Source organism: Mastigoproctus giganteus, chromosome 13, assembly GCF_048544385.1.
Source record: "Mastigoproctus giganteus isolate SK-2022 chromosome 13, ASM4854438v1, whole genome shotgun sequence".
In the NCBI taxonomy this organism is placed as follows: Eukaryota; Metazoa; Arthropoda; class Arachnida; order Uropygi; family Thelyphonidae; genus Mastigoproctus; species Mastigoproctus giganteus.
The window spans coordinates 35,473,922-35,499,737 of NC_143587.1; the positions used below are offsets into that span (position 1 = coordinate 35,473,922).

General features: G+C 38.8%; 1 protein-coding gene across 1 annotated transcript in view; it reads left to right on the forward strand.

Moving 5' to 3' along the window:
- Window positions 1-13,291: 13,291 nt before the first annotated feature.
- Window positions 13,292-25,816, forward strand: part of LOC150075961 (uncharacterized) — a 42,757-nt gene continuing 30,232 nt past the window's right edge. The window contains exon 1 of the mRNA XM_090388026.1: window positions 13,292-13,537. Within this exon, the coding sequence (XP_090244152.1) occupies window positions 13,520-13,537 (18 nt within the window). The 5' untranslated portion in view covers window positions 13,292-13,519. The remainder of the gene's footprint in view (window positions 13,538-25,816) is intronic.

Here is a 25,816-nt window from a genome sequence, read left to right on the forward strand (position 1 = left end):
AAAATTGTAGGTAGAATAAGATCAACTAGACTCAAATGGGTGGACCACGTAGTAGTAGTAGTAGTAGTAGTAATGGAGGATTCAAGAAAGCAAGCGCATGAGCAAAGCAAGAGCATCAGATAAAAAAAAAATAATAATAAAAAAAAAAAACAATTTCATACATCCATTCCCTCTAAAGGTTTGCCCAGTTCCTCATTAAATTTATTTAAGCTATCAACTTCTATAATGACAGATGAAAGTTTGTTCCGGCAATTAGCCACCCGCTGGCTAAAAGCAAATTTCCGCACATCTATTCTGCAACTAGCTTTCCTCAATTTGAATTTATGCCCCCTCAGGTTCATAATCTGAGCAAGGGTAAGAATCCCATCAGAATTCAGCGTGCTCAACCCATTCAAGGCCTTATACACCTCAATCGGATCACCTCTCAGGTGCCTAGTCTCCAGCCGCTGCAATTTGCAGACATTAAGCCTTTCTTGGTAAGAGGACCCTTTCGTTCCCCTCACCAATCTTGTCGCCCTTCTCTGTACACGCTCAAGCAACTCTACATCCTTCCTAAAATGACGTCTCCAGACCTGATATGCAGTACTCAAAAGCTGGCCTGACAATTGCCTTATACAAAGAGATAATCACCTCCTTTTCCTATTAGCAAAATTCTTGTATATCATTGATACTACCCCATGACCTGCTCGCTCAGCCTGTGTGCATTGCTTATTAAACTTCATATCTGATTGCACAATTACTCCCAGATCTTTTTCATTTTCTATCATCCTAAGTGCAGTACCACAAAGTTGGTACGTTTCTCTGGGATTGCTTCTGCCCATATGCTGTACTTTGCATTTGTCAATGTTAAATTTCAGTTGCCACTTCTCAGCCCAGCTGCCCAAATTTTCTAGATCCTGTTGCAGTAGCACATTGCCACTACTGTCATTAACAGCCCTGCCAACATTTATATAATCTGCAAACTTCGACATTAAGTCTGATATACCTTCATCAATATCATTGATAAATATACAAAACAACAGTGGGCCCAACACCGAACCCTCTGGGAATCCGCTAATAACATTAGGCCACGAAGAGCAGCGTCCATTGATTACCACTCTCTGTCTTCTCCCACTCAACCACCCTTTTATCCATTAAAGCAACTTGCCCTTAATACCACACTGCTCCAATTTGTATAGTAGCCTTCCACGCTCAACATTGTCAAAAGCTTTCCTGAAATCCAAGTATATGATATCAAAATTATTTTTTGTATTCAGTTCCTTTATAACCACATCATAGTATCCAATCAAATTTGTCAGACAAGACTTTCCCTTAACAAACCCATGCTGTGTCTGAATTATTATTGCAGTCTTGTCTATATGATCCTGCAATGCATCTTTAACAAGTTACTCCACTACTTTCCCCGGAACAGAAGTTGAACTAACTGGTCTGTAATTATTCGTGTCACCCTTAGATCCCGTTTTGTGAACTGGAGATACATTTACACATCTCCAGACCGTGGGGACTTCTTCTGACTCCAAGGATGCGGTCGTAATTATGGCTAAGGGTTTGCTTAGTTGCTTTGCCGCCTCCTTTAATATAACCGGATAGATCCCAACGACACCAAGTGCCTTTATTCTGTTTAACTTCAACAATTTCTCCTAAACTATGCTCTCAGTTATTACAAGATCATTAAGCACCTTATTACAGTTTGATAAACTTCTGGCATTTTCCTCCCTTAATAACTCCTCATGTGTGAATGTAGATGCGAAATACGCATTCAGATTATCAGCTATCTAAGCAGGATCATCAACAGTGGAACCATTGAATCAAGTGGACTAATGTGATTCATCCTCTTCCTTTAGAGTTTATACAAGTCGGCGCTGGATTTTGGTGTTCGTAAGCCCTAGGCACTTTTATTCCGAAATGTGTTAAAAAACTGGATAAAATGTTTCTTCTAACACTTTGACTTCGAATCACGTCAGTTAACATGACTCAAGTTTTGACTATAATAAATGATAAACCACCTCAATTGACGGAGCGACCATCACTTCGATTCTCCTTGTTTTGAGAACAGTCGCTAGATAGCGTATGCGTATTGAATTGAAGCTCCTAGAGTCGATTGCGCACATGTTTTCTCAGATCGTTTTTCATTAGTAATAGTGAAAAGAGTGAACTGTTTTTATTTTTTTTAAAAATTTTCTCTTCCTTCGTAGGCCCTAGGCATTGTACTTATGGTGCCTAATGGGAAATCCGGCCCTGATATAAGTAAAGAAGTCCTTGCTGTTTTTCTTAGCATCTCCTTTGCCAAAGATTTCTCGTAATCTGCCTTCGCTTGCCTAACCTTCTTTGTGACTTGATTACAGACTAGCTTATATCTGCATAGGCTTCTGTATCACCTAATTCGACATGGTGGTTTGCTTCTGGATGCCATGGAAGGAAAACGCCCTAGGAAAGACAAAAAAAAAAAAAAATTCATCGGAACATTGCTGGATGAAGCAGGACTTCGAAATTTTGAGGAACTAAAACAAACGGCACAGGAGAGACAAAGGTGGAGACAGCTCATCAGAGGAACTGACCAGTCACAAGACTGAATTACTGATGATGATGGAAATAAATATAATATGGAAATATTGGATATTTCCATATTATATTTATTTATTTATTTGATCCAATATTATTAATATTGGATCAAATAACGATGAATAAATAAATAAGTAGGCTAGGTTTAATAAATATAAATATGATCGTATTAATAAATATAAATGTTCGATGAGTTAGAAAGTAAACGGAAGTGATATGTTGTAGTTTAAACTTCATTCAACGGATGGTGGTAAGAGATTGTCCAGTAGGCTGACAGATTGCAAGTAATGACCAGTTTCGTTAGTAGCGTTAAAGTTTCGTGTCACGATTTTGCAATGGAGCAATGAACGAATATAAAATTTTTTGCTTTAAACTGAGAAATTCTGCAACAGAAACGCATGACATATAGAAAATTGTTTATGGTGATGAAACGTGAATTCGTACCAGTGTGTTTGAATGGTATAAACGGTTTAAAGATTCCTTAAAGGAGTGTGTACCGCCAACCTCTCGAAATGAGGACAGAGTTGCAAAAGTTTGGGAAATTGTGCCAAGAGATCTTCGTTTGAACCTGAGAATGATGGCTGATAGTCGATGAGATGGAAATGAATAAAGAGACAGTTCTTCAAATTTTCATGAAGAGATAGGGAAAAGGAAGGTCTGTGAAAAATTGTGTCCCATAGCCTCACTGATTAGCAGAAGTTGAACAATGTCATCATGCGAAGACTTCATCCACACTTGTAAAAACAGTCTAATTTCCTCGACCGTATTTTCACTGGATATGAGTGTTGGGTGTTTCAGTACGACCCAGAGACGAAGCGTCGAAGCATGTAGTGACTTCAAAATCATCACAAATGCCCAAAGGTTTCGTTTATAGAAGTCCAGGATCAAGACAATGCCGATCATATTTTTCGACAAACAGGTTGTGATTCACAAGGAATTTGTACCTGAAGGGGGAAAGGAGCCAATGCTGCGTTCTATATACAGGTGCTTCAAAGACTACTGAAGCGCATTTCCGGGGTGAGGCCGCAATTTCGATTGAAAGGCAGGTGGTTCTTGTTGCACGACAATACCTCCGCCCATTCCACACTTATTGTGAAGATATTTCTGACGAAATATCTTCTCACTCCACCCTACTCTTCCGATCTAGCACCAGCGGACTTCTTCCTCTTTCCCAAAGTAAAAACTGCCCTCAAAGGAAAGGGATTTCAGGATGTTGAGGACATAAAGAAAACCGTAACCGCAGAACTGAACATGATCTTTTTGGACGCCTTCGCTGACTCTTTTCAGAAACGTTCAGAACGGTATAATAAGAGCATTCAATCAGGTGATGATTTCTTTGAATAAATACGAAGCCATTTTTTGAGCTCCTTCAGTTTGTGTTATTTTTATTGCACCAGTCCGGGGAATTTATTGCCACATAGTTCCAGGCGATAGTTATGCCACACCTCGTGTCTATATATATAAAGTTCCGGGCAATAGATAATTATTGAAAGTCTCGATTATGCCCATCACTAGTAATATTAAAATAAATATAATACAGGAATAAATGAAAATAGGAGCGGATTTAATAAATATAAATAGGATATTATTTTATGTTTTCAAAGATATCTTGTGATGCCATCCTGGTGAAAATAAGAACTTTTTGTCTAACATAATATCAGAAAGAATAAATATTCAAATAAAAGAGGAATATACGTATAAATTACTGATACTTTTAAAAACTACCTTTTGATTTCTTTCGTGCACACGTTTCCGAATGTCTTATATTCAATATATTTTATTATTTGAGTTTTTACATCGGGAGCAACCAGCCCTGCCGGTAGTTAAGCTAAACGGAAAGTTATTTTTATCTCCATTCTACTCTTTTAACTTTCCCCAGGTTTCTTCAGGCAAACATACGTTGTGGGGAATAAGAAAAATGGTCAAATATTGAACTCCTCGTGTTACACGTGTCGGAGATGCGACCACCTTGTTGGAAGCCCCTTTGCCTCCCTCCTCATCCTAATTACGCAACGCTCCGAGGGATGAGAATTTCCCACGTATTCTTGTGTTTAAGTTCCTGCAGCGTCCGAGATAAGTCACGCAGAGTTCAGTTGATCGACTCAGGAGGGACTCCTTAACAGCATGCTGTGATAAAGTTGTGTGGACTGTCCTGCTACAAGTATTCCCAGCATCGACACGCGACCCCCCTCCAGGAAGTGAAGATTCTGTGAGTAAGAGAACTTTCTTAGGTCTCTCTCACTCTGTATGTGTGTACAACTTTCTCATTTTTCCTTGTTCTCTTCAGTACCTTTCCATTTTATTTTCTTTTTCACTTTTGTCTTTTCCACTTTCTCTCTTTCTCTCTCCCTTTTCATTTCTTTCTTCAACAAATTTCGCAACCAACGTTTAGAAAAGGTGGCTCGAATCCATTCGATGATGTGAGGAACTTTGATTTTTTACGACCAGGGCTTAATTACTTGCAGTTTTTAGGGATCTATTTCGTCTTTTTAACTCAACAAAACACAAACAAACCAGCCTTAGAAGCTCAGTTTAAAAATATGCTTCGTTGATGCTTACAGTCTGAGTTGCTCTTACGAAAACCCAGCAATCTACCCTCCATTCCACTCTTCCGTTTTTTTTCTTTACCATTGATCTCCGTTCTTTTTGTAATATGTTTTTATTCTATTTCCACGACCTTTAGCAGGCAGCCAGGAAAGCCCATGGTGTCTTATCGATGATTTATCGAACGTTGTCCTGAAGAGATAAGGAAGCCATAATCACACTGTATAAGGCAGTTGTAAGGTCACATTTGGAATACCGTGTTCAAGTATGGAGACCTCATCTGAAAAAAGACATTAAGCTTTTTGAAATGGTCCAAAGACGGGCAACGCGCATAGGAGATCGGCAGGACGACCCTTTGAGGAAATATTCCAATTGTGTGGACTACAGAGTTTCGCAACCAGGCATCTCGGGGGTGATCTGATTGATGTTTATAAGGCTCTGAGAAGGATTAATAACATGAATGAAAGTGAAATTTCACTGTTATAAAGAATTCCAAAACTAGGAGATAAATTTAAATTGCAGGGATATAGATGAAAGTTACTGTGTAGAGTGCTTTTATCGCAATTTTTGATTGGTTTATATTTCTTTCAGGAAGAATGAAGTGTACTCAAAACTGTCACAGTAACTGGGGACAGATATACCAGGATTTCGTTAGGCATCATTCTGCCTGAATCAGATGAACGAAGAATCCTTGACAAAACATTCCGGCAAAACAGAAGGATTATAAACCACCTTTAGATTTACTAGAATTGAAACATGCAATTAGAAGACAGCTTCTTAATATTGATCCTTGGCATTTTGAGTGAGCGAAGGTATCCCGAGTTTGGACACCAATAATTGGATCTTCTGGTGTAGAATGCTCTAGTTCTACAGGAGGTAGCTTTAGTGGGGGATTCAATTGTAAGGGCAACGAGTAATATTTTCTGTAATAAAGACAGATGAAACAGAATACATTACTGGATTGCCCTTACAATATGGTCTACGTTGCAAATGCGCAACGTAGCCCATATTGGTCGGTATGTAAATTGCTTGTGTTCTGTGCTCGATTTGCTGTTTTGATCTACGAAATACCCGAGTTTCAGGGAGAACCCTGGTTTTTCGTCTAGCAAATGACTACATTTTTCGTCTCAGTCGGCCTCGCCTGAGACCAACTAACTCGAGGCACGTTGTGAAAAAAGATCCAACAGAATTCCTCGTGTAATTGATGGGATTTGAACTCAGGTCTTTTCCACCTGGTGCGGGGAGGATGGCGATCATACCTACTGTGCTACCCGTGAGGTAGCACAGTAGGTATAATCGCCATGAGGGTCTGATGATATGACTAACCAACTATAGTTTTTAAGGGAACCAAAGGACATATGGTAATCAGGTGGGCAATGACTTAAAACATAAACTAGCTGATAACTTGGTCAAGAAATATAAGGTCATGCTGGAATATTTTTCGCAAGAAGAGTCAAAATGTTATTGTGTCTGCAGTTCTGCCCATAGGGTAGAAACGAATATGTGATGAAAGCCTTGTTGATTAGCTATAGACTTGAAGTACTTGAAGGACTTTTAGTTAATAGAAAAAATTATTTTTATAAAGATGAAATACATTTGAACACAGGAGTTGCAAGAGATTTTGCTAATGTCATTGAAGAGAAGTTAAGGCCGGATTGGAAGGGGAACAGTTATGAAATTCATTGACGCACTTTAGTAGCGTGGGCCAAAATCATACTTGTAATAATACTATCGTGATATACTGATTTAAATGAGTCTTATTAACGTATATATAATAAAATCACTGATGTGATAAAACAGGAGAAAGCTAGATACGAGAAATCACCACCAAAGAGAGCTAAAATGGAGACAATGGGTACATTTCTTACGCGAACTCAAAAAAGGAGAGTGCATCAGATAGGCCATGGATAAAAAAAACGTTTGATAAAAAAAAACGTTTGATAAATATCATATTAGTTTCATAAGCGAGAGAATGACTTTAAAACTAACGCAATTAATAAAAATTTCCAACCCGGAAGTGACGTTCATTTTAATTTCTAGCATAACAACAGAAATAGAAGTTCGTTTGAATTTTTACTGTTTATCGCTTTCTTGGAATAAGAAATGATAAATATCTTCCGTTTTCTATACCTGGAATGTTTCTAAAAAATCGAAAAATAAGGAATTACTGTATTTTGTTTTTATTTTTCTCGTCAATAACAGTTCATAAGTTTTAATTTCAGTCAACAGAGGGCAGCACAACCGATCATATTAAACGGGGAGGATAAGGTCAGTAACATACCGTGAAAACGTGACTCCAAATGGAGATTCGCACCTGGAACTGTTTGTTGTGGATAATATCCGCATCTAATGCTGCGATGATTTAGTAGTTGCGATGAAATCTTGATTTGTTTGTGCATAGTTTTGTGGAAGATTTCCTTGCCTGGGGTTAAAACGCTCAAGGTTCAAGGAGTAGGAACATATTCTTAATTAACACAACAACCTCTCAAAGATATTTCTTGGCATTTAGGCGTGGATGGCTCCTCCTTGTTATATTATATTTATTACGATTAAACAATTCTTTTATTAACAGTTTCATTTCCAATAAATTTATTTTCATTTACAAAGTTTATGGTCTAACCGTGATCATTCTAGTTAGAATGGAGACTGGGATTTGAAATCTTTCTCTCTCTCTCTCATACGCCCTGCTGGGTAGCACAGTTGGTGGAATTGCCGTCCTCCCCACACTGGGTGCAAAAGACTAGAGTTCGAGTCCCGTCGATGACAGGAAGAATTTTTATGGGTTTTGCACAACGTGGCTGAGTTAGTCGGTCTCAGGAGGGGACAGCATGGCTTTTTCTCCCGGAAACTCGGGTTTTTCATCCAGCAAACATAAAGTCTACCACAGAACACAGGCAATTTGCAGAATGTATACACGAAGCAATATGGCCTTAGTCGCTGATGCTTCTAAAACCCTACTATAACAACAACAACAACAACTACGTGCATGCTTTCAGTTCGATTTACAAAGAATGGGTGTGCAAACTCGGCTATACTTTAATGTTTGTTCATCAGTATATGTATTCATTTGTCTGTCATTCTTCACGCAGACTCTAGCACTGAGACATAGGATCATAGTAGTACAAAACTAAAAAAAGGAAAAATTATATATGAAACAAGAATAAAGAAATTTCTTAATTTCTTTAAGTTACAGTTTTAAGGAAAATTTTTAATTGTAACAGTACCAGTGAGTATGAGAAAGCATTGGCTCAGAGAACGAAGAAAGAGGACAAGGAGTTTTATATCTATGTAAATAAAAAAGAAAAAAAAATAGCAAATCAGATCGGACCCCTACTTAATGGATGAGAAAATTCATTACCAACCCCAATGATGGAGGTGATGAATTAAATGAATACTTCATCAATGTTTACAGATGAAAACCCTTTCATATACAGGAATTTTTCTGTATATATAGAAGAAATTCTCTGTGCTAGAGAATCTTAATACTATGAAATCATATGAATGGAAATTATAGAGGATTGATTATTAAAAAGATTCTTTTTGAATCTGAAGCTAAGTAAGGATCCCGGGATAGATGATATACACCCTGTTATTTCGTGTGAAGGGCGAGAGAGTTCATGAGACCATTAAAGTTAATTATTTTTTGTGAGAGGCCAGAGAGTGCGCGAGACCCTTAAAATTAATTATGAGGGCTTCATTGGACTCAGAAGTGATTCTCTTGGATCGAAGAAGCTCCAGTATCTTTAATTAATACATTTTCGGTGGTTTTAAGGACGAAGTAGGTAACTTCAGACTAGTTAGTGTATGAAACATCATAAAGATATTCATTAAGAATTCAGTAATGGGTTATTTACGTAGGAATGTTTTTTCTCAAGGGAACAGAGTAGAGTTTTGTTCAGGAATACTCTTGTTTAGCTAATCTTTTAAAGTAACCTCCTACTGATAATATTACTCATAGATCTGGGCTTTAACAAAAAATTTCAAATTATTATATTAGGGTCCATTAATCCATAATCCGTAATCCATTACATAAACCCGACTTGTGTATGTAAATTGCGTGTGTTCTCTGGTTGATTTGCCTGTTTGCTGGAGGAAAGAACCGCAGTTTCTGGGGGAAAAACCTTGGTATCTGCGCCTGAGACCGACTAACTCAGCCACGGAATGAAAAAAAGCCCATTAAAGTTCCTCGCGTCATCGACGGGATTCGAACCCGGGCCTTTTCCTCGTGTGGTGAGGACGGTGACGATACCACTGTGCTACTACACGCGCAGACTCTGGGCTTTTACAAATCACTTGACTTGGTTCTCATACAAGAGATTGCTATGTAAGCAAGGACAGTAATGATAAAAGTGAAAGTACTGTAATAGTTTTCGCAATATAGTGCAAGTAAGCTTTTTGCTGCACTGGAAAAAAAAAATAAAAAAAACCGACCAAGTAGAGAAGAAAACACAAATCATATGCTTAGTTTTCCCACAGAAAACTGTCCAGTTGACCTTTCAGTTTTTTTTTCAAACTATCAGCCTCTACTACTTGTGAGGGCAATCTGTTCCAGCAATCAACGACTCGCTGTCTAAAACAAGACTTCCTACAATCTCGTCTGAACCTCTTCCCGGGTAATTTGAATTTATGCCTGCCCCCGAGTTCTGGAATTCTCTATAACAGTGAAAATTCCGCTTTCGTTCATTTTACTAACCCCTCTCAGAGCCTTATAAACCTCAATCAGGTCGTCTCTGAGGTGCCTTGTTACCAAGCTCTGTAGCCCACATAATCGGAGTCTTTTTCTCATACGTTCATCCTTCTGACAATCTCACCATTCGAGTTACCCGTCTTTGGACCCTCTCAAGAAGCTCAATGTCTTTTTTCAGATGAGGTCTCTGTACTTGAACACAGTATTCCAAATGTGATCTTACAATTGCCTTATTCGGCGGGACTATGACTTCCTTATCTATACAGGATAATATTCGATAAATAGTCAATAGGATGCCATGGGCTTTCCTGGTCCTGTTTACACTGCTCAGAAAACTTCGTGTCTGCCCATATTATAAGTCCCAGATCCCTTTCTTCCTCTACTGTTTTCAATTCAACCCCGCAAAGTGTATAATTTAGTTTGGAGTTGCTGTTCTCCAAGTGATCACCTGCATTTTGCTCACCTTGCATTTTGCTGCATTAAAACATAGCTGCCACTTCTCTGACCATCTTTGAAGTCTGTTCAAGTCATCCTGAAGGAGCGCTGCTTGGCACTGATCATTAACGACTCTGGAAATCTTTACGTCATCTGCAAATTTTTACATCACGCCTTCTATCCCTTCCTCGATCTCATTTATGAAAATGAGAAACGACAGTGGTCCAAGAACTGATCCTTGAGGGACGCCACTCCTGACGTTACACCAATCTGAAGAATATCCATTAATTACAACCCTCTGCCTTCTGCCCTGCAGCCACCCAGCAATCCATCTTAGAACCATATCAGTAGTCCCAACTTGTTCAAGCTTATACAATAACCTCTCATGAGGGGCCTAGTCAAACTTTGCTAAAATCCAAATAAACTACATCGAAATTATTCCCTAAATCTAGTTTACGAATAACTGTGTGAAAATAGCCTACTAAGTTAGTTAAGCATGATTTACTCTTAACAAAGCCATGTTGTGTGTCATTCAGAATGTCATTTCTATCTAAATGTTCCTGGATTGCACTCTTAATCATTGCCGCTAAGATTTCTCCTACCAAAATTTTGGGATCGCAGGTAAGAATACATGATGGAGTAGAGGATAGCTACAAAATAAGAGGTAAAGGACTGTAATTAATGGTTATTCTTTAGAAAGGACTAAAGTTGGATGTGGGATCCCTCAGAGATTTGTATTAGGACTGCTCTGATTTCTGATATTCTTAAATGACATTTACGACGTGATAATATGGTGTGATATCGAAATTTACAGATTACATAAAGGCTGGAAGAGTGGTAACATGGCGCTCCTTCAGGATGACTTAAATGGGCTTCAGGATGGCCAGATAAGTGGTGGCAAATATATTTTAAAGCTGCAAAATGATGAAGGGTTTCCAGTGCAAAATTACACTGGAAAATAAAAACTAACTTTTGCATATGGAAGGGTGGATTTAAATACAGTACAGTGAGAAGGTGGTTTTGGGTTACCATCTAAGCGGACATGAAGTTTTCCGTGTAGTGCAAGGAGGCCTCTATTATGTTCTTTCAATGATTTATCGAACAATTTACTGTAGAGATAGGAAAATTATAATTTCCATATAAATGACAATTGTGAGGTCATATTGGGAATAGTGTCCAGATATGGAGGACCCACCTAAGAAAAGACATGAAGCATCTTTAAATAGTCCTTTTGGACCCTTTCAAGGATGGAAACACATAGTGTTTTTTTATTTTTATTTACTACTAATATGGGCAAAACACGAAACAATGTACCAGCTACTGATAGTTGGTACGAATCACAGGTAATAAGAAATAGGGATGATACTGAGGATCATTACGAGGCAGAACCTTGGGATTGATGATATCGTAAGTAAAGAATTCACAGAGGCTTCATCTTCTACGAATTATTAAATAAAAAAGTGATTCAAACAAGTTCAATAAAAATAATCATGTGTGGAACAGAAATTTCAATTGATTTTCCAAGAGACACGATGACTTTGAAAAGTTCAAAACAGTCTTCTAGAGCAGCGTTTCCCAAACTGGGGTCTGCTAGCAACTGACATTCACGCCTCTCTGAAACATCTTAAACACCTTATCGTAAATGCTCTGCTGGAGTATTTCATCGCACACTCAATACATGAAACATCATCTTTTCAACCCGTAACATTTATTACGTTTGCCATTTTTCACTATTGTATCTACACGATGTGCCAGGTTTTATTTTTCCTGCTTTGTTACCAGACCTAAATAAATAAATAATAAATCTTCCAAGAACCACAGCTTCAAAATAAGAATAAGATGTAAGCCGGACATTGCTGCCTTAGCTGGTTACTTCTTAGAAAATTCGACGCAATTTCCGACCAGTTTTCAGACCAAGCGTCTGCAACTTCTGAAAAATGTCCGTGACTGGATTTAACTACATTGTGTCTACACACATAATCGTGTACGGTATTTCAACCGCTTTATTAGCGAAACACCCACGCGTTACAGATCATTGGGATCATTGGGTTTTCATAATGTACTGTTTTAAGAACTTTAGATCTTAAAAATAAAAAGAGAACTCCACACGGGAGTGTTAAAAATGTGATCAGTGGAAGTTCCGGATTGCTTTCAGCCCTAGGTTATTTGCCCTCAAGGATAGCACTGTTATAATCACTGTACTCTTACACCGGGTGGAAAAGGCCTGAGCTCGAATTCCGTCAATGGTCAAAGGAATTTTTATAGCTTTTTCAAAACATGGCCAAGTTAGCCGGTTTCAGGATCGGGAGGGACTATAGGGATTTTTCTTCAGCAAATTCGAGTTTTTCGTCCAGAAAACAGCAAACCAACTGAAGTATAGAAGCAGTTACACACCTATCCCCTCGTAGCCTTAGTTGTTTCATCGCTTAATAAGATCTTTGGCTGGAATTTCTCCTCTAACACACCACAAAGCGGATTTGAATGAATCAAAGCATATAATCTTACATTACGAGGATATAATCTTCATTACGAGGATATAATCTTCATTACACGAGCATATAATCTTCATTACGAGGTCCCTTCTTTTCAACAGTCCCATCTCCCACCCAAGTTCGTATTCATCCCGGACCAATTACTTTCCTTTAACATGATGTCGCGGACATTAATTCCACACCTTTTGTATTGTTTCATTCATTTTTCCGCGACCCTCCCTATAAGTAGACCACCGATTACAGCATGGCCTTCGCGTATTTCTTATTTAACTTAATCACACATTGCCCCGTATTCTGTCTTGGCACGAGGCGCATTCATTTCCTTAACCCCAGCGTGACAATTCATGCGGTCCTGACACGCAGCTGTATGTGGTGTGTGTGTTTGTTTTGGTGGCCACGAAAGGGCGACACCTGGCGGCGTCTTTAACTTTATCCGGCAAGGAGAAAGTGGGTGCAGAACACCGTTTCGGAGAGCTACGTCAGGACGAACCTCGCGGTGGAGAGGCCTTGAGTTGACCGTTTTTATGGTTCTCGTAGTAGTCAGTTCGTCTCATACCGCTTGGGTACCTGCAGGCGAAAAACTCGTCGACCGCGTGCGTGTACATACCACCCGGCAACCCGGAGAAATACGCGAACGTTTTACTCAGTGGAAACGTCTTGGCTGTTTCGTTCAAGGAATAGACGCTATGTGGACTTAGACTATCTTTTGCTTCTATTTGTGGTGACACTATTTTTTTTTTTTTTAAGTCTACTGTCAGTCGCCGGAGTCTTCAACACGGGATACTTTGGGATTTCCCGCATGGCGCCACTTGTAACGGTAATGTTCTGTTTATTTATTTAGTATTTTTGTTTTGTTTTTTTTATTTAGGTAGAATGTCAAGAGATGCGAATGATGGCATCAGCCCTGAGCCAGCGTATCTCTTAATTATCAACTTTTTGCTATAAGAAATCGAGAGAATTTGAGTCTCCAAGTTTGGTATCAATTTGATGTTAATTCTGACTCCATTTCGACAATTTTAAAATATGAAATTCTCAGTCTTAAATTTCAAATCTTCAATCTCCAACTTCAATTCTGAAAATCTGAAATTTTAAACCTAAAATTACAAAATTTCAAATGAACTGATTTCAAATCAATGATTCAATTGATATTTCAGATCTGTGTCAATTGATCGTTGACAAAGGTCCTTAGAGATCGTCATTTTGTTAAAAGAAAGACCGAAAATGCAACTGTTTCTTTCAGAAATCCTCAAGTTTTGTAAATTTTTGAATTTCCAATGATTTTCTTGTAAATTTTTAATTTTCCAATGATTTTCTTGTAAATTTTGGATCTTCCAATGATTTTCTGTGAATTTCAATTTTAATTTCCGTCTTCTCAATAACAAATCTTAAATCGGCATTGAATTGGAAAACGGTAGTCTCCAGGAGAAACTTAGCAGGTGTTGTGTATATATATCAAGGTCAAATGGCAGCATAAAAATGCCAAATGTCTTCTACCTTGCACGGATCTTCAAATCTGGTTTGAAAACGTTGTGTAATGTTTTAAAAAATGTAAAAGATTCAAAAGCCAAATGTCAATTATGGTGACGTAGTCCTGAGGCAGGTTTAAATGTGAATTCATAAATGAACTGATTTCATCTTTGAGTTCCAAAAATCTGAAATATTTTCGTCTTTCGCAAATCTCATTCAATCTAATGTTATTCTTTTAAATATCCTTGAAAGTGATGGTATTTAAGTCCTGAAGATAGATTCCCCCCAACTTTCTCAGGAGAAGATTGAGGGCATCTTATCTTATCTCCCACCATCTCTTTGGCTTTATCAGTATCCAGCCCGGAGAGTTTATTATCTCGACGAACGTGTAAAGCTTCAGAGGGTCATGATGTGGACCTCAGAAAATCTTGAAGAAGGTGGTGAGCTAAGCACACCTCCAATAATAATTTATAATTTTAACCAACACCTCTTTCTTCTTCTGTTAGGAAAGTGAACATAACCGGAGATGAACAGTTGTGTAACTTAAAAAGCCATTGTTTGTAGATTATATGTTTAAAGAAGATAGATACTTGTGCGCACAATCATTGGACAAAGATGAAAATCAACGGATCTTCGTGTCAACAATATGTGTATAGTGAAGTCCCGATTTTGCAATTTTGCTTTTCAGGATTTGCTCAGGTCAGGGCTACTCTTTGCACTCGCATTATAATTTCATGCGCACATCGTTAAAATTCTTGTCTTTAAGTAAGATAACGGTAAGATATATTTGGTTTCTTATTCTGCAACAGGAATGACCAAAGGAGTATTTTGGAAAGGAAATGGTGAAATGGTCAAAGTAGTAGCAGTTGTAGGGGTTTTAGGAGCATCAGCGATTAAGGCTATATTGCTCCGTATAACGATTTGTAAATTGCATGCGTTCTGTGATCAATTTTCTGTTTACTTGACGAAAAACTGGAGTTTCCAGGAGAAAAAACTTTGCTACCCCTCGCCTGAGACTGACTAACTCAGCCACGTTGCCAAAAAGGCCCATAAAAATTCTTTCAATCATTGATGGAATTCGAATTTGAGTCTTTTCCACCCGGTGTGGGAAGGACGGCGATTATACTAACTGTGTTACCCATGAGGACAGTGCTCAAAGAGTTCGCATTTGAAAAAATAAAAGCCAGTCCATTTTTTTAAAAACTGCACTCAGTCCAGCGAGTTCCAAAACAGGTATATCAATTCAATAACCTTTCTTTTGATCTTTCAGGGATATTCGCAGCAGGTATACTACTTGAAATTTATCTTTTCCCAAAGGTTTTACTTTTCTCCTGAAAATATAAAGAAATTAATGACGAAATCTAACCAATAAAATTCTCATGTCAGGACCATCCGACCACTAACTCATGTACTTTGTAATATGTCCATAAATTGCATGTGTTTTCAAGTTGATATGCTTGTTTGCTGCTGGACGAAAAACCCCAGTTTCCAGGGGGAGAATAACTTTGTTAATCACGCATGAGACCGACTAATCTGGCCACGAAGTTGAAAACAGCCCACAAAAGTTTCTCCCGCCATTTACGGGATTCGAACCTGGGATTTTTCCACCCAGTGTGGGGAGGATGGTGGTTATAATTACCGTGCTAAATTCCAATTTATTTACTTATGAATTTTTATTATTTTACCACCGTAGATCGCACATTTCTGATGGCAACAGTCGCTAAATGATTTTTAGCCCGAAGTGTGGCCTTAGGAAACAACTACTGGACTGACACTTCCGGGCCTTTTGTATGTGTGTGTGTAGCAGTTAACTGTGATGGTGGTGCATTATTATAAGCAAATTAAAAGCACGGCACGTCACCCCTCCCTCACTTAGATACCAAATTTCTCCGGAAACAGGTGTGTCGCCAAGGATTTCGGAGAATGGGTGCGGTTAAAATTAAGATCCAAATTTAGTAATTATCATCTGATACCTGAGATGGTGTTAGGTGATAATTTTTCAGGAGGGCTCGACTGATCCCCCCTCCACTGACGTTCCTGACTAAGGAAATTATTGTCCAAACCATCAGTATGGTCTCTGGACTGAAATCATGGATTTGGGACTATTAGGTTACATCTTTAAATTTGGATCAGCTAGTTAAGGATAATCAGGGATGAAAAACCAGTCAAAAATCACAGGAAAACTAACTCTTTCCCTGAGGTTGAAGAAGTCTAATCAAGAAGCCTTTAAGAATTTCTGTGGTCTCCCAGATTCGAACTCTTCAGAGGAATTACAAGTAGTGAATCCACTATTAATTCTCAGAGGCCAATTATTTTTGTATGTTTCCTTATTGCATGGATTATTCTTTGACAACTTCATCTCAGTTTGTCAACTAGGTAGCCTTTCCATTTTCCAAATAATCCGCAAAATGAAAGAAAAACGGACAGTGGAAACCGGTTAATCCCCAACTCCGATAATCTGTCTCCGGATAATCGGACGTCTATGAAGACGTCAAATTGTGCTGGTTTCCCGGCCAAAGTTCAAATTCAGCTTCGCCAGCTGTCTTTCATCTACACGGATGAATGTTGAACAGCTCTGACCACGCTGGTCTAAGTCTTGTCCTATATACAGTATTAAGCCGTTAGGCCGGTCCTTCATTACAAACCAACCCTACTAATTTGCGGGGTTCAAAAATGTTTGAACTTATAAAGCCACGAAGCCGATATCATGTACTGAATACAGATGGAGACACTATTATACACGATTATCGAAGCAAGTTTCTTATTTAACACTTTTAAACTTCGAGATGGTCCCTCGCTGGACCTTTTGGTTCAAAAATAAACAAAGCGAGTGTGGACAGGGTCGGCGAGCGTGGATAGCAGCCTCATAGTGTTCTTTTGGGTGTATGTGTGTGTGTGTGTGTTTGGACATGTGCACGAAAGAAAGGAATGCAGAAAGTGGGAGTAAAATGGTCCATCTCATCAGTAAGTAGGTAAGGAAGAATTAGTGGATGAACCTTCGCATCTTAAGCAGCCTTCCTGACAGCCTGTTACACAAACCAGTAGTTCAGGTTTCTCGCAAGGGAATACCCATCAGACGAAAATGGACCACAAGTATTACCAGCCCCGTAATAACCTCTACTGGAACGGTGACCACGGAAAATGAGGGAGGAGAAGAGAAAATGATGCGCCCGGGCCGGCCGAAGAAGATGAACTGGATAGTAGCCTGATTTTCAATTAACTTAATGGAAATGGTCTTAGATAAACGTATGTACAGATCCGGTAATTCCTGTGCCTCTTTACACGTTTTGGAGGGGCACTTTGCCATTTGCAGTCTTGTTTCCTGGGTAACACGACGAAATGCGGTTAGATATTGATCTCGCCAAAGTTTTCGTATTTCTTCATTCTGTTCTTGTCATTACAGGAAGAAATATTTCTACTTTCCTACTCGCTGTTCACTTCATCGATTTCGGGATGGAAATCGTACTTTTCCATTAGGCAACAGAAAAAGAAAGTGACCACAGCCTTCGAGTTGGGTGGGTTGCCCATATCATATTACTTGTTTGGGTTACCCACATTATATGAAGATCACTTTTCTTCTGGGTCTACCCAGAAGAAAACTGATCAAAAAAATGTTACAGGAGTATAAGTGGGGTCATCCAACTTACGCTCCTCAATCGGAATCTTGTCCATTGGTTTTTAACCGAACCCATCTTAACTTTGATTATTTCAGCACGAGCCTATGACGTAATAGATCCAGCCCACGAATCTGCAGATAATCCGTAATATGGCAATCCGATAACGAAAAAAAGGTTGAAAACGCCAAGGTAGAGGAATACAGAAGCCTCCATTTGTATTCTTGTTGTTGTAGGGTTTTATGCGTATGCAACTTAGGCCATTTGCACCGTATATAATTTGTCTGTAAAGTACATGCGTTTTGTTGTCGATTTGAAGAAAAACATGAGTTTCCGGGAGGAAAAACCATGCTACCCTCGTCTGAGACAGATTTACTCGGCCTTGTTGTGAAAAAGGCTCATAAAAATTCCTCGCATCGTTGACAGGATTCGAAGTTGGGTCTTTTCCACTCGGTGTGATGAGTATACCCACGAGGGAGTGATGTATAGAGGAATTATGAAACTTCATTGGGCATTCGGATGTGGGCATTTCGTGTGTGTCCGAAATTCGTTGCTAAAAACTATTATTTTCAGGCAACCCGAATAATTAAATTCATCTGACGTGAATTGTGTATTATGTCCGTAAATTGCGTGTGTTCTTTGGTCGTTTTGCCTGTTTTGCCGGACGAAAAACCCGAGTTGCCGGGAGTCAAAACCTTGATATCTGCTCCTCACACCGACTAACTCAGCCACGAAGTGAAAAAAGCCCATTAAAGTTCCTCGCGTCATCGACGCGATTCGAACCCGGCCTTTTCCACCCAGTGTGGGGAGGACGGTGACGATTCCACTGTGCTACCCGCGCAGACGAAATTCCAAATTTCGTCTGCAGAGTGGGGAAAGAGTGAAAGGGAAAGAAAAAGGCAGGGTGGCATCCTGCCACTCTGCCTTTTTCTTTCCCTTTCACTTTTTGGCTCCATTTCACATCCTAATTGTCTCTCTCTCTCTCTCTCTCTCTCTCTCTCTCTCTCTCTCTCTCTCTCTCTCTCTCTCTCTCTCTCTCTCTCTCTCTCTTTCATTCCATCTTGCTCTTAATTGTCTGTCTGTATATCTCTCTCTCTCTCTCTCTCTCTCTCTCTCTTTCATTCCATCTTGCTCTTAATTGTCTGTCTGTATATCTCTCTCTCTCTCTCTCTCTATCTTTTTCGTTCCATCTCGCTCTCTAATTTTCTCTGTATGTCTGCCTTCCTCTCTCTCTCTTTCATCATATATTACTGTCTCTCTTTTTTCATTCTATCTCGTTCCTCTCTCTCACTCTCTACCTTTCTCTTTCGTTCTAACTCTCTCCTAGTCTCTGTACATCTCCAATTTCTGCTTGTCTATCTGTCTGCCTCTCTCTCTCTCTCTCTCTCTCTCTCTCTCTCTCTCTCTGTTTTTTTTTTTTTTTTTTTTTTTTTCTCGTTCTGTTTCGCTCTAGCCTCTCTGTCCTTCTGTATGTCTCTCTCTTTCTTTTATTCTATCTAACTCTGGCCTCTCTCTGTCTTTCTATCACTCTCCATTTATCTATCTGTCCTTTCGTCCAGTCTCGCTCTCTGTTTCTTCATTCTCTTTCTATTTCTGTCTGCCTGTCCTACCCTCTCTTTCTCCCACTTCCTGTCTCTCATTCCCTCTCACACCCTCACACGCTCGCTTGTTCCGGCATCTGAACTGCCCGATTTCTGTTTTATGGATTTCACACCATTTTCTCCTCTTGCAATTCACCATAGTCTCCTCCTTCCCAGTACAAATCTGTAGACCGGTTTCTCCACTACTTGTCAAATCTCTTGGAGTTTATTCGATGAAATTAAGCTAAAGAAGACTCGTACTATTTGGGACAGTCTCTTGTGGTGTCACGCGCCATAACTCTGATGGACAGAAGAGCTGGCTTTTTTCCTTCGTCTGTCCATGAATTTCAGTCATTACAAGAGTGATTGGCAACTGGCTGTTCTTATAATCATGTAATAAGGAAAAAAATTAACATATTTCACATTATTACGTAATGCTCTCGTGGGTATCACAATCATCGTTCTCCCACACGAGGTGGAAAAGACCTGAGTTCGAATCCCATCAATGACGCCAGGAATTTTTATGTGATTTTTTAGAACGTAGTTGAGTCAGCCGATCTCAGGCAAGGATAACGTGGTTTTTTGTCCAGCAAACAGCAAGAGAAAGAGAGATTCCGAGAACATCACCATATTTAGTAGTGTGGTAGCTCGAACTACGGTCAAATCAAACTTGTGTGTTACTGTACTTTCGCTCTAATCAGTCTACCGAAGTAAGACCCTAACGGGTCTTACTTCAGGGACATAATAATTCAAGAAATATAACTTTAAGTGATCAAACGAATCCTTTGATTTAAATAACGAAACACTGTATCATAAGAGTTCTGTACAATCTGATCTGTACTTTTAAGCAGAGCGATGTAGAGGTTAGTGAATCTGTTGTATTGTACCTTCTAAGAGTAGTCTCTAACCAATTTCATTCCTTACTGAGTACCCCGTTATGATTAGGAATAAAAATAGCCTCGGTATTCTTCCCTGGTCTACCTCATAAATTTCCCTTATTATTCGTTCCTCCTTTTTCTACTATCTGCTGGCTTTTTTCCACCTCAACTGATGCCATTTCCACAAATACAATATACAGCAGTAAATTTAAACCACACGCCATAATTACAAGCTTTCATTCAAATGGACTTGAAAGAGATGGATTGAAATACGACAGCAGTCACTCTTTCTCATGTGGGTACCAGGAAACCGAAAAGTAATGAACTGATGACCCTTCATGCACATGACCTGGTTTCTCTACGAGAGTGAGGTACGCTTAAACTGAAAGAAACTTTTTTTCTCTCTCTCTCTCTCTCTCTCTTTCATTACTGGCCACACAAACGCATGTTTGTAAGAAGTAGAAAACGGCAGAAAGAGAAGATATTTTAAGCTGTTGCTGCTTGAAATTGCCAAATCGGTCGACGGGTTCTTTATTGGACTTGATAAAAGAGATAGAACCATTATCAGGTTAACCTTGGCCTTCCAATGCTATAATTCATCTTCTTCATCCGAGAAGAATACGTGAATGTCAAACGATAAAACGAGTGTTTGAAGATGCTCGAAGTGGACTCTGTGGCCAGGTCATAGACCTCCTCACCACTCTGTGCTAGCAGTTCAGTAGATAGAAATGCTTAGAAATCGTGTGGTTATAAAACATTTTGGGCACAACCATAAGCCTTGATCTTCCCGTGGATGGACAAATTGAATTGAATTATTTAGAATTTGTGATAAGGTAATAATGGACATGAGGTGTCAAACTATCTGTGTCTATAAAATTGCTTGTATATGGCTAATATATTTTTGGGATGAAAAACAAGATTTTGAGGCAAGGGAAAAACTTATATGCTTCCAAATTTTTCTCTATGACCGTTTGGTAGTTTCAATACCGATCTTGAACCGTAAGGTTGTGTTTATGATGATTTTTATGGTCCGTATTTTAGGACTTCTATCATCTAGTTGAATTTTATTTTCTTAACCTATAAAAATTTACATTTAAGGTAAATATTTTTATTACAGTTATCTCAAATACGAAAGACTGTTGTGGAATCTCTAGTAGCACGGATGGGTTTGGGATTGAGGTGATTCAAGATGCTTCTTCCCACTGAATTTAAAATTCTTGTAGGGTTGTGATTAATGGAAAATACACATGAAGAAAGGTTGTTTCAAAGAACAGAAGTAGGGGTGAAAGAAGAGAAAGAACTGGCGTGGCTAGTCTGGAAACGAAATAAAAATGGATGGAGGAGGTTGTTCTAAGCGCTCTAGTTGATTTAGAAGGATTACAGATGGCAGTTCAAAAAGACAGTGGCCATTTAATATGCCTGTTTTGCTAGACGTGAAACACGAGATTCATGGGTAAAATCTTGCTATCCTCACCTGAAACCGACTAATTTTTCCAGGAAGCCAGAAAAGCTCATAAAAATTCATGGCATCATTGACAGGATTTAAAGAGGGCCTTTTCCACCAGTTGTAGTGAGGATAGTGAGTATAACCATTCTGTTACCAGCAAAGACTTCCACCAACGCACATCGAGTAGTCACAGATGGAACTGACTATCCAATTTGCAAATGGTGAAAGATGTCATAAGATGGACGTTGCTTAGAAGACCTTTTTACCAACCCTATCAAATATCGTTGAAATGGTTAGACTAATTGCGTCAGTCGGTGCAGTCTATCTTTTCAACGGATTTTATCCAAAGATGATAATTTAAGCCGAAAAATCTCTTGTGGATCGATGTCGATGGAAGAAGGATATATTCTCAAGAAACACATATCCTTCTTCTCGCCAGGGCATGCATCCTTCATATTTCACGGATAACTAACTGGAATTCAAAATGAAATAATTACAGATTTAATTTTTACAAATATAATTTCGGTGATGCGATCGGACCATGTATGGCAATCAAAATATTTAAAAGAAGAGATGCAGAAACCACTTAGAGCATCACATTGTATATTTTACACCACACTGAGAATAGACATGGGAGGAAGGGATACGAACTGAGAAGTGATCGTCACCAGTGATCTTACGTAGAGTAATAGAAGAATGTATCTCTTAATCCAAACTAAGTTTCTGTGTGAATAAAGAGATTTAGAGGAGGAAGGAAGGGAAAGGTGTTAAAGATAATGAAGACTCTAACCATCTTTGCAGACTGATTAAAATTTGAAAAAGTGATTCGGATGGAGACAAACGAACTCAGATTGACTGTTCAGAAGTTATCAGAACTGAACATAAATGGAGAAATTTTTACATCAAAATCTCTCGGCAATGAGCCAAAACCGGGTAAGGATTTTGGAAGAACCAGAACTTGATGATGATGACAGGACTTGAGACGATGACAAGACTTGAGACGATGACAAGACTTGAGATGATAACAAGACTTGAGTCTTTCAATAGTACTCAAAAATTCAATGGTCCAACTTCCAGGGGAAAAGTCCAGCGACTCCTAGAACTGACAAAAAAATGCGCATATCAAAATGGAAGGTCAGATTCATGTTGATGTCCTTTTTTCGATATCAAAAGAATTATGCATTATGAATTTGATCCTTCACATAAAAAAAGGCCGGACCTCTACTTTTCAAGATTTTATCTTCCATGGTCCAAGACACGGCAAAGATGTTAGAATGTGTAGTCAGAAGAGGAATACCTTGAAGGAGAACACACCCACTAAAGGTCAGTGGGGGAAAAAACAATATATATGTATATTGGTACTTATTACTCGCTTATGCGCATAAAATAGAACTAATGAACGTGACGTCATGAATACTGGCTGGAGGACAATTAACAATTTTTTTTAATTATTACGATTATTTATTATTAGCTCGTATAAACATAATTTTTCAAAGGAAAATGACCTTATAGTTGGAGAAGGACGTTACGCGGTTGTTTTCCATTACGATTATTACTATATTTAATACCACTCTTATACCACGCGAAATTAATAATATAGTCTATTATTCGCCTAGACATTAAGGTGACGTTTCAGGCATTTTACCGATACCCATCATCAGACCATGCTGCTGACAGACTCCTCTTGCGGATGCTTCCAGAAACCTTCGCATCTGCAAGAGGAGTCTGTCTGCTGCATGGTCTGATGATGGGTATCGATAAAATGCCTGAAACGTCACCTTAATAGTTTAATAAACTATATTATTAATTTCACGTGATATATGAGCGGTGTTAAATATAGTAATAATCTTAAAATGACTTTAATTAGATCGAAAAAATCAAGATGAGTTTAGGAGGAATAATGAAAATAAATTCATAAACTTTTCCACCAACTGCGTCGTACATAGAAATAGAAAGTACGTCATAAGCACAAATAAACCGATGTGGACACGTTTCAAAAGTATCAATATGTGTAGAAACCCTTGGTGAATTAATGGCGGATTAGCTAACAGCAGCTGAACGTGGTGTTAGCCAACTTTGAGATGGAAGTAGAAATTAGGACAGTAAAGACACTGAGATCAGAAGAATCCTTGACTGTTTATTTCTAACGATGAGTCTCGATGGCCATGTTCGGCAATGTAAGAAGGTTTAAGAAAATCTTCACGCACCAAAAGACGCCCTAAGCAGGAGCAAGGTGGGTAGGTAGGCAGGCCAGGATAGGAGGAAACCTCGGCAGTTCATTTTAAATGTGTATAAACAATTGCAGACACGTATTGTGATATAGGAAGAAAAGCTGCTACAAATACGTCATTAAAGCAATTGTTTCCTTGTGTTGTGGATCTCTGATGACTGCTTTAATGGAGCAAAGGTTGAGCTGTCGCTCCCATCATTTCATTTTTGATCATTAACCAAGACGTGACCCCTCTACGGAAGAAGAAGGAAATGCAAGCTTCCTTAATTAAGTTTTTTTATTTTTTTCCCCTTACAGTGATGAGTCTTGTCCGAGTGTTGAAGTTATCCGCTTGTGATGAACGTCGCCAACGTATTAGTGAGTGCATTTTTGAGGAAAATTGAATGATAAAAGGTCTAATGGGATTTATCTTTCATTTTTCACTTTTTTACAGCAATGCTGGAGTTTGTAAAACACTCGTGGACACACCATTAAGGAAAGAAAGCCATTACAGCCTTAACTAATAGAACAAAAGGTGATGAGTGACTGGCCAATCTAATTGAATACTTCTACAGTCACATTTCAAAAGAAAGATGAAGAAAAAAATGCTATTCGATTTTTACTTTCTTAAGGAGTCAAATTACTGAAATTTACTATTGAATGCGAGCATTGGGGCAACTGAGGCGCCAGTTTGCCTGTTTTGAGGGATGAAAAACTGAAAGCAAGCTTATGCAGAGTTTCCGAAAGTAAATCCATCCAAACTTTGCTCGATACCGACCTATTTGATCGTGATATGAAGAAATTGCGCTGAGATTCGAACCCGGGCCTTTTCCAAAGTCACTCAGGTGTAATGGAGGCGTAGTATTTAATGCAGTTCAACATGTGGGAAAATGCTCGTTCCTTCATTGTCTGACCAATGCTGGACTGAAATTCTCAAGAGCATTCGTTATACAACTCTGATGTCATATATTTGGATTTTCACATGCACTTGAGGGTTACCTGATAGAACGTAAAGGCGGGTCTGTCGTTGTTGTAAAGGTCGCATGATTTGCTAATAATCGAAGGTTGGTAGCTGTCAAGTAGAAAGAAAGGTAAACTGCTTGACAATAATCAAAAATGTGAAAGTTAGGGGGAAATAAATAAAAATGAAAACAAAGGAAAGATCGCGTGATCCAAAAGTGAAAGGCATAACCTAAAAATATCCAGACAGAAGATTACTTAACTTGTGCAGGGTAAAAGAAAGGCTACAGTCAGTCAAATGATAATCCAGTACAACAATGTTAACCTAATAGGCATTTCAGAAAGCGCACATCGTCGTAAGTTCTTATGGATGTGGTAAAGTAGCCAGTGACCGACACGGGCTCCACTCCAGTTAGCAAGAAACAAGAAGGAACGGTTTCAGTGGGCTCAGGAACATCAACTCTGGAGAGTGGAGGATTGGAAAAATGTTGTCTTGTCTAGCAAATCTCGATTGCTGCTGTTTGATGCTGATGGAAGAACAAGAATATGGCAGCAACAGCAGTGGTTTCGTGGTCCCATCCTGCTAGGTATCAATAAGACTGGTTGGAGTGGGGTTGTTTTCGTGGTGCACATTGGTCACTTTCATACCAGTGGAGAAAAATTTAAATGGCACAGTTTATCTGAAAATTGTTGCCCTAGTTGCAGTGTACCCATCTGCGAATGGGTTCTTCCAACAGGATAAGAATCAACTTTCTCTTTATTAATCAGAAAGAATTAATAAACAGAAAGTCAAGTCAGTTTATTAATCAGTAATTTTTATTTCCATGCAAAGAAAATACTTCCAGATTTGAAGTGGCTATTTGAAAATGATTTAATTCAATATATATTTCTCTTAATCCGAAGTGAGGTTACGACATTACAATTGGAGTCACTTCTAAGCG